The sequence below is a fragment of the Anguilla anguilla genome, chromosome 9, assembly GCF_013347855.1.
Source record: "Anguilla anguilla isolate fAngAng1 chromosome 9, fAngAng1.pri, whole genome shotgun sequence".
NCBI classification, from domain to species: Eukaryota; Metazoa; Chordata; class Actinopteri; order Anguilliformes; family Anguillidae; genus Anguilla; species Anguilla anguilla.
In genome coordinates this window covers 1,295,706-1,305,949 of record NC_049209.1, presented here as the reverse complement: position 1 = coordinate 1,305,949, position 10,244 = coordinate 1,295,706, and the positions used below count along the sequence as shown (strand labels likewise).

Genomic DNA, 10,244 nt, shown 5'->3' with positions numbered 1-10,244 from the left:
TGGTCAGAAAATTGCACAGGATGTAGCAACAGTGATCTTTAAACCGTATTAGTCATGTATCAGTATCTGTTGTATTGTGAAACAACTGAATTTCAGACCAGCCATCTAGGCCAAGTTGTGGGCGACAAAATGGTATTGCATTTCGCCCCGGTTAGCTTATGTGCCATTAAAATTAACCTGCTTTTGTGGGTGGCTTGACAGAAATTAACCTGCAATGATCGTTTCACTGTGGCAACCTGGGAAACTGAACAAAACAATCCAAAGTGAGTTCAGAAGTTCTGCATTGTTCACTTGGAGGGCGTCCTGTCTCCGTATCTCTGGTCCATATGAAAACACCGACAAGTTCTTCAGTCATTCGGCTTCTTCGTAGACAGACAACCGTCCACCCACCCATCCGTCCCCCCTCCAGGCAAGAGAACACATGCTGCCACACGCAAGCCTCATGTTTTAAGGAACACATTTATGAAGCAGCACTCAAGACTGCGCTGGACTGTGCAAAACAAGATTAGCAGTGAATCAGACAGTGGGTCCTGAAGACAGAAAACAGAGGCAGATGGGTCGTTGGATGGGTTTACAGACATGCAGACGCTTATACTGTTAGTCAGATATTCCTGCATTATGAAACATGGCATCTTATTGAATCGTAATAATCTAACAATTTCACCCTCTTCTTTCTCTCATAAACTCTTGGTCTTAATGACAGCGCAAACACAAACGGCCAGTGGAGGAATCCCTGTTGTGATATTAAAATTCCGACAAATATGCTCTTATTTCTGTCCAATATTTCTAAAGACAAAATTCACCGTCTAGATAATATCCAGTGAAATGATCATCACGCGATCGAATCGTGCACCTTCACGAGCGACTGACACGCGGCACAGTTGTACAAACGGTTAAAAAGGAGGAGTCAGTTCACAGAGCTTGGAACTCCTGTCCAGCTACACGCACGACAACGCCACCCGCTCGTGATCGCGGCTCTCTTCTCTACAGACGCGTACGATTTGAAGTTTACGCACAACAGGAACGGGAACGCGAACGGACGGTCGTGCTGCTCGACAGTTCGGAGTGATGGATACGCGTCACTGGAAAGAAAACGATGAGACGCGACGGCGATTCCCTTGAAAATGTGTCCAAAGTATACAGCTTATACTGACAAACGGATCGAGACGGCAGATGGAAGGGTTTGACAGACCCTCGACCTAACCGTGTAAACAGACGCCTATGGCAATGAATATGGATGGCAGCGTCTTCACAACATAATCAAAGGATCTACATGCGTTCTCTGACAAATCCCGTCGGGACACGCGTGGCATGAAAAGGTAGCTATGAATATGCTTCTTCGGTTCATCTCTGAGTAATTAATATTGATTTATCAGACAGCGGTTATTAAATGAATGCTTTCGGTAAGCGGAGGCGCTTGTCGTGGATTCTGTCGTGACTGTGCCCGAACTTGCTGAACATTTTGTTTCCATTTGAAAGCAAGCTGCTGTCGATACGTGCGGCGCGTGTCGACGTTGCCTTTTTGCAAACTGATTGCACACGGTAAATGGAACGTAGGTACTTATCCGAGCCACAGGGAAAACGACTGACAGCAAAACGAATCTCCATCGCCCGGTAATTAACCCGGTTTCCTGCGGGAAACGCAGCCTACCCTCACCCGCTGAAACGAGAGTAGACCGATTCATAAACCGATTATGACACCGTTAATCTCAGGTGTTCATTTTTAAAAATAAATATATTATGACTGGGTACGCAGACGTGTCCATTCAGAGTAGCACACAATTAATAACGGTATTATTGGTGCTGGTGCTTTATGGGAGAAATCTGGGGTGTGGATGTTACTGGGCGCCTGGCTGAATTCGAAGGACAGGCTCACAGGTGGGAATTTTTCCACTACTTTAAATGCTGATATCGTACAATTCCAGAGTCACAATTCCAGCTCTTTGTGAATTCCAGTCAATTTAAGAAAAATAATTTTAAAAATGGACTTTTCCACTTAATGACTGAGATATACACATACACAAGCATCACATAGTCATGAGTCTGATTCTGGCGATTGCCATCATGTTGATTCTGTTTGTGACCTTAAATCCAAACGCTCATGTTGAACGAGAAGACTAAGTGCCAGTCAGTGTTCAGTACATTTTTTCTAATTTCCCTGTTAATATTCATCACGAAAAATAAATAATAAAACCTGATGCTGTAGACCCCAGAGCATTACAGTGAGGGGTTTTCATAGAGCGCTTTATCAGATAAAGTAGAGCTTCAAGTAGGACGTGATGAACGCTCTTATCAACATGCTCCAGTCGCGTAAGAGCAGGGGCTGGGCTCAGGGACTGACATGGAGCGGGTCGACTTCATTACGCGCGGTTTCAAAGTGCAGCGTTTCCCAGCATGCCGCGGGAGAGCAGCAATATCAGCGGCGCGTTTGAGTGGCGACAGGATCAGAGGTTTTCAGAAGTGCCCTCGTGCGAAAGTTCCCCAACGTCCTTTCAGCGATAAAGCGACCCTACCCCCCCCACCCGCCTCCACTTCAGAGCGCTGAATCATCGCTGGGATCCAGGTAAAATAGGAGGGGCTGGATCCAGGTAGAACGAGTGGAGCGACAGATCCACAACCTGTTAAAAAAAAAAAACCGCGCTGATAAAAATCGGCCCTTCATCGGCAGCGCGTTATTTTGAAAGGTCACTGAGATTAGCATCTGGTCACTAAGAGGCTGTGGCAGTCACCGTTACTGCCGTGGGAATACAGACTCACAGCCCGCCGAAATGTGATTATTCAGCTACTGGAGTCACTGAACTTCAGCTCACAATCTGTGCATCTGGTCTGCGACGGAGTGATAAAACAGTAACTTGTGGGATAAGGTGAGAAGAGGACAAACAAAAAGTTGTAGTAGGAAAGATCTCAGTATTATCACCGCAAAAACAGAGCAGTCAATATTCCAGCCAGCATATAGGCTACAGGTATAACAGCAAGCCACAGACGTATTTGAGCACAAACTGGAGCGGATCAGTCAGCATCAAAGATAGTGAGGTTTTTGTGCACAGTACAGTCGTTTATTTTCTCTGGAGTACTCTGGTCTTTACACCATATAATAGTCAGGATTTTTTCCCCTGCGGAACATGCAGTACTAGGCTTTCCTCTCTCAGATGTGTGAAACGGATACTTTACCCCCCTCCCGGGGTAATTATTGTGGCCGAACAGCTGAGATGAATTATGGGAGAGCGCTCGCCATGTTTGAGTATCGCGGGCCAATGTTTTGATAAATATCGTGTTGATGAGCGATGGGAGTTCCAGCACCCCCCCCCACCCCCCAGTGCCCCCCCTCCACCCCCCCACCCCCCAGCGTGGGGCCCGGTTTCCTCGGGAGATCTGAGGCCTTGTGGCCCCCCGCAGACACGCAGGCTTTCTCGCGGCCTCGTGGCCCCAGCTGTTAGCGGCACTGGCGGGGCCTCCCGGGCGAACCGAGTTTTGGGGTACGTGCGGATCCTCGCGTGACCGCCACGGCGCTCTCCGTAACCGGGCCTCCGCGGGAGGGGCGCGGGTTCGGCAGAGGCGCGCGGGAGGAAAGCAGGTCGATTCCACAGCCTCATCTTCTTTTTCTCCCCCCTCTTCATGCAGGGAGACCCGCGGGCAGGAAGCGCGGGAGTAGCGGAGGTCAGAGGTCGGAGGTCAGAGGTCGGCGAGGGCGCGCGGATGGTGTTGGCGGGACGCGCGGGAGGCCTGCTGGTTTCGGCAGCGCGGAGCGCGGAGGACGGCTCTGCCCGGCCACGCCCGGGCGGGGCAGCATGGTGATGTCGCAGGGCACCTACACCTTCCTGGCGTGCTTCGCGGGTTTCTGGCTGGTGTGGGCCCTGGTCGTGATGCTCTGCTGCTTCTGCAGCTCCCTGCAGCGGCGCCTCAAACGCAGGCGCCAGGCCCGGGTTCGGGAGCACTGCCTGCGCACGCTGGAGACCGAGCCCCTGGAGTGCCGCGGGTACCCCGCCAGGGACTACCCCGCCGGAGACTACCCCCCCAGAGACTATCCCCACAGGGACTACCCCCTTGGAGAGTACCCCCCAAGAGACTACCGCCCCAGAGAGTATACCACCGGAGAGTACCCCCCAAGAGACTACCCCCCCAGAGAGCCGCCCCCCCACTTCTGCCCCCCACACACCCTGCCCCCCACACCTGCCCCCCAGCACCTGGACCAGCACTCAAGGTACCGTCCTCTCTCTCTATCTGCCTCTCCTTCTCTCCATCTCTGTCTGAATCTGTCTCCGTCTCCTTCTCTCCATCTCTGTCTGAATCTCTCCCTCTCCTTCTCTCCATCTCTCCATCGCTGTCTGAATCTATCTCCCTCTCCTTCTCTCCATCACTCCATTTCTGTCTGAATCTATCTGCCTCTCCATCTCTCCATCTCTGTCTGAATCTATCTCCCACTCCATCTCTCCATCTCGGTCTGAATCTCTCCCTTTCCTTCTCTCCATTTCTATCTGAATCTGTCTCCCTCTCCTTCTCTCCATCTCTGTCTGAATCTCTCCCTTTCCTTCTCTCCATTTCTATCTGAATCTGTCTCCCTCTCCTTCTCTCCATCTCTGTCTGAATCTCTCTCCCTCTCATCTCTCCATCTCTGTCTGAATCTATCTCCCTCTCCTTCTCTCCATCTGTCTGTCTCTCTCTGTCGTTCTCTCTCTCTGTCTGTCTCCCCCTGTATCTCCCTCTTTCACTCTGTCTCTGTCTGTCTTCGTCTCTCCTCCTCCCTCTCTCTCTCCTGCTGAATTTAATTTCTGTTGTCCTTCTTTCACCTCTCCTCCCCTCTCTGACCGTGGCGTTGAAAGTGGGGCCCATTTTGAGTGTGCTGATGGGAGTTTGAGGCGCGGTGGGGATTGTGGGATAGCGCCCCAGCCGTTTGTTTCTCCGCGTCTCACTGCGTATGTGAGAAATAATGACACACAGAAGCGTGGGCGGATGGTGCCGGAACGCCTGGCGGCAGCGGGGGGGGGGGAGGGGGGGTGGCATGGCTGTCAGGGGGAGTCTGGGGCTTGGCATGCGGCTGCTCCTACACACACAGGAAGAGTGGGAGGAGAAGAAGAGTCTAGCTCTCAAGGAAAAGCCATACATCCATATATGCTGATACTACATGCATGTGCACGTTTATATTATGCATACTCATGCTCCACAGTGATGCATAATCCCCACGGCTGTGTTGGTTAGCACGTTTAGGGCCATGTTGGTTAGCGAGATTAGCACTGTGTTGGTTAACGAGATTAGCGCTGTGTTGTTTAGCACGGTTAGCACCATGTTGGTTAGCGAGATTAGCGCTGTGTTGTTTAGCACGATTAGCGCTGTGTTGGTTAGCGGGATTAGCGCTGTGTTGTTTAGCACGTTTAGCGCTGTGTTGGTTAGCGAGATTAGCGCTGTGTTGGTTAGCGAGATTAGCGCTGTGTTGTTTAGCATGGTTAGCGCCGTGCTGGTTAGCGAGATTAGCGCTGTGTTGTTTAGCACGGTTAGCGCCGTGCTGGTTTGCGAGATTAGCACTGTGTTGTTTAGCACGTTTAGCGCTGTGTTGGTTAGCGGGATTAGCGCTGTGTTGTTTAGCACGGTTAGCGCCGTGCTGGTTAGCGAGATTAGCGCTGTGTTGTTTAGCACGTTTAGCGCTGTGTTGGTTAGCGAGATTAGCGCTGTGTTGTTTAGCACGATTAGCGCTGTGTTGTTTAGCACGGTTAGCGCTGTGTTGTTTAGCACGGTTAGAGCTGTGTTGTTTAGCACGGTTAGAGCTGTGTTGTTTAGCACGGTTAGAGCTGTGTTGGTTAGCGGGATTAGCGCTGTGTTGTTTAGCATGGTTAGCGCTATGTTGGTTAGCGGGATTAGCACCTTGGAGTTGGTGCTGCTGTCTCAGGGGATGTCCTTGATCAGCGTCAGCAGGCAGGAACATCCTGCCCCCCCCCCCCACCCCCCCCACCCCCCCACCCACGACCGTGTCACATGAGCCGATCTTCTTATCTGGTTATGGAAAAACCCGCCAAACCGCCAAGTGTGCTAAAGTGTGCTTCTCACGCAGGCTGCACGCTGTACGAGGCAAGGGTCAGCCACAAGTGTGTCATCTCTCCACTAGGACTGTTCTTATGACAGTCACAAACACACGTGCGCACAAGCACACACACCACACACACACACACACACACACACACACACACACACACACACACACACACACACACACACACACACACACACACACACACACACACACACACACACACTATTTGTGTGTGTGCACTGTATCTGTGTGTGTGTGTGTGTGCGCATGTTTATCTCTGGATGTTCGCTCAGTGTGATGCTCAGTGTGATGCTCAGTGTGATGCTCAGTGTGATGCTCAGGAGGCTCCCATGATAATAACACAGATGCTTCTTTATCGCCGTTTTCCACTTTAAGGTTATAAAGTCGCTCGTGTTTCTCACTGCCTTTCGGTTTTCTGCCGTTTCCAACCGAGCAGATTTTTTTGTGCTGGGAACACTGACTGAGCCATTCTGGGAGCGTTTTGTGTTCTTGTCAGTCGTTCAGGAATCTTCGGAAAATTAATTTCAGCTCAGTTTAAAGATTTTGCCTTTTGTCAAAAAAACTTGTCAGCTTTCAATCAAGTTTTTCTTTATGTGAATGCTCACATCCCTCGCTGTATTAAAGTACATGAGACAGTTAGGTTACAGGAAGCAGAGAGGGTAACAGGGACAGGCTCACAGGGCAGGGGGTGTCATTGCACTACATTACTGCATTTAGCAGACGCTCTTATCCAGAGCGACTTACACAACCTTTACACAGCATTTACACTGCATCCGTTTATACAGCTGGATATATACTGAAGCAAAGCAGGTTAAGTACCTTGCTCATTATACTATGGGGTCATGGCAGGGACTCAACCACCCCCCCCCCCCCTTGCTGGGGGGGACTCAAACTTGGCTGGAGAGTGGGCTTGGCTACGGCTACTACAGGACGAGGTCGATTCAGGGCTTTATCACTGTGAGATAGTGGAGCGTGCTCAGAGCTCGTAGTATGGTTAGGGTTAGGGTTAGGGTTAGGGTTAGGGTTAGGGCTTTATCACTGTGAGATAGTGGAGCGTGCTCAGAGCTCGTAGTTTAGTCCAGAGACACATACGGGTGGGGAGGGAACATCGCGCCCCACTCTCCGGCGATAAGATGTGCCCAATCTGACGGACCGGGCTGGAACAGACGCTGACAGACTGTGGCAGACTGTGACAGAAGTGGGTAGAAACCCACTGATGAAGGACATAAATATTTCCCAGGAGCAGTACCTGAACACGCCTGGTACACTTCCCCCGGGCCTCTCTCTCTCTTTCTCTCTTTCTCTCTCTCCCTCTCTCTCTTTCTCTCTCTTTCTCTCTCTCCCTCTCTGGTTCTTTATGCCACATTATCCTGTTAAATTACTGGTTCAAACTGCATTTCGCAGGCATTAATCATACTGGGAATAATTATGCAACCTTCACAGATTATGGATGCTTTATGCTTTCCATTTTTAATGCCTTTTATTTTCTGTATTCTGTATACTATATCAGCCAACTGGGGGGGGGGGGTGTATACTGGCCGGCTGCCATGTTGCCTAAAGTAACTGGGGGGGGGGTGTTTCCTGTAGAAACGGATGCTTTTGGACAGCCCCCCTGCTACGAGGAGGCCGTGCTGATGGAGGACCCCCCCCCACCGTACAGCGAGGTCCTGGCTGACCCCAGGACTGGGACGTACACCAAGCCCGCGTCCGGGACGTCCCGCAAACAGGCGGACACAAAGACGAGCAAGGCGGGGCCGGAGGCGGGGCTGGAGGCGGGGCCGGAGGCGGGGCTTCCCGAGCGCCCGTTCTCCTCGCTGATCCGCCTCCCCGTGGACGAGCACTGGGACTCGCTGGGGCGGCTGCTGTCCGCCATGGACCTGAACCGAAACAACCTGCCCCCCGCCCCCAGCCACGCCCCCGCCCTCGCCCACGTGCACCTGCCCCGGGGGGGCCGGACGAACTCGGAGCTGCGGCTGGAGCACACCTGCACCCTCCCCACCGCCTTCCCCCTTTTCGGCAGGAGCACGGCCGTGTGAGCCCACGGGCGGGGCAGCAAGGGGCGGGGCAACAAATGGGCGGGGCAACAAGGGGCGGGGCACCAGGACTGAGCCCCTTCCACCACCGTCTCTGAGGGAAAGCCCTTTTTCCCCCCTCTTAAATTTGTCACCCACTTCCTACAGCAGAGGGAGGGTCGTGCTGTGGGGGGGGCGGGGGGCAGAAATGGGCATAGTTTAGGGGAAGTAGAAACTGCAGGGGCGGAGCCTCTTTGTTGCCAGGGCTACAACAGCCCCTCATAAGGACAGCGACTGCAGCCTGACGAAGTGACGCCATTTTGAGTTTGCTGGGGAACCGTTTCCATGGCGCCAGGAGCACATGACCCCAGACGCCCCCCTTCCCCCCACCTCTTCACATCTTGTGCGCGTTTCTCTTGTCTGATAGAAATATAGCACAGAAATAAAACTGCAATGCTGTCTTTGTAAACTGTAGTTATAGCAAAAAAAGAAGTTAAAATAAAGTGAAATATTCAAATATCTCCTAAAGCAATTACTTCATGCTGCTCTTTCATTCAGACGTTCCAAACTGAATGATAAAACTTAATTGCTACATTATTTTGTATAGGTAAATATGTAATTATAAAACGGTATGGGACTTTATCCCATAAACACGGTTTTTTTTTCCTGTGAAAGGTTGTTTGAAAGTAATTTCCTGCTGTTGTAGAGAGTCGGGAAGCTTGTGAGGAAAAGCATGTTCAGTGACTGCTGTCTGTTAGCCTGTCGGCTCTGTGACAGGCAGAGCGCATTATTCCTGAGCTCCATGTGACATGGGGGGGGGGGGGCGGACCCCTCTCCTATGGTTAGAACAGCAGCGTTTAAATAATGCACATACCACTGCTCACGGATTTCCCCTCATTCTCCTTTTCCATTTCTATTCATTTCTTCCGCTTTCTCCCGCCTCCATTTTGTTTTCCTGTCCCTCGAGCGTTACCCTTTATGTCATGAAATTTTTTATACATTTTTTTTTTATTTTTTAAATGCTCAATGCTACATTCAGGCATGCTAAGATCCTCTCTTAAAAGGCTCTGAAAAAAAATCATTTTTGTTGTCCATGGAAAAAAAAATGGAATCATTCCCGTTTTCGTTTGTCATTTCGTTTCTGAGTGGCCTTCCGTTTAATCAGGAAAACACGAGTCCAGATCACAGAGAGCAACGAGCAGGAATCAAAGCATGCAACAGATTCATCATCCTCCCTCACACACGGCCGGTGAAGGGTTAATGGAGGACCACGAAGGAGGTTTATGTTCAGTACAGTGAGCATTTCCTTGGCTGAAAGGTTATTTCAGTCCTCAGTATTGATTTTAGTTTAAAATAACCCTGATTCTTTCCCCTTCACCGTACTTCTGAGATAAACAGTTTGATATCCAGCTTTATTTAGTGTCAGTTATCTTTTCACAAAGGCCCAGAAGCATTTTGCTGGAAAGTGGCTCTCTTCAAACTGCAGAACTGGGTTAAATTACACTGCCGTCTGCACTGAAGGATGCATTAATGAGGCGCTTACCTACACAATCATACCTGTTTTTAGCAGGAAAAAAAAACTTTGTCATAAAAAGAATGTATACATTTTTTTTTTTTTTCTAGACATTGATAAGGAAAAATTTGTCCAATTTGAAATGTTCTTTTGGAGGGCTATCAGGCTCAGACAGTTTTCTTATTTTATTTTTAACGATGACTATCCATGGATATGCATTGCAGAAGCGTAGATGAAACTGAGTGTTTAAAATTGAGGGTGCTACTCCTCGCCTTTTATTGATTGATTCGTATTAATTTAAGGTGGAGTACGAGTAAGTGTTTGGGTTGGACACATTCCTGTCAGCCGAGTAGGCTATTTATAATGTAAGATGCTGCTTTATGAATAATGCAAGTCATATTCACGGTGGGCATCGGGGAAAATACTTCGTATTCAGAGTGTACGTGAGATTAATTTGCTCTGTAATCGAGCTGATAGCCCGTGCAGTCTTTTCTATCTGCTGGACTGCCTCTGAATTTGTACGGCATTCTCTGTTTGTTTTGGGTCCATTCTGTTTGAAGCTCCTGAGGAACAGACAGTGATGTCATCCTGTTGTGTTGCCGTGCTGCTAGGCAACCCAGTGACAGCTGTCCAATACCGTTTACCTGTTGTGCAGCCGTGGACTTCTTTGTTAAAT

At 50.1% G+C, this 10,244-nt stretch overlaps 1 protein-coding gene across 1 annotated transcript; it reads left to right on the top strand.

Annotated features, from left to right (window-relative positions):
* Positions 1 to 903: 903 nt before the first annotated feature.
* Positions 904 to 8,583, top strand: LOC118235758 (proline-rich protein 7-like). The gene is given in 4 exon segments (XM_035433516.1): positions 904 to 1,319; positions 3,622 to 4,162; positions 4,164 to 4,201; positions 7,631 to 8,583. Coding segments are annotated over 3 exon segments (861 nt in total). The 5' UTR covers positions 904 to 1,319; positions 3,622 to 3,788; the 3' UTR covers positions 8,080 to 8,583.
* Positions 8,584 to 10,244: the final 1,661 nt, after the last annotated feature.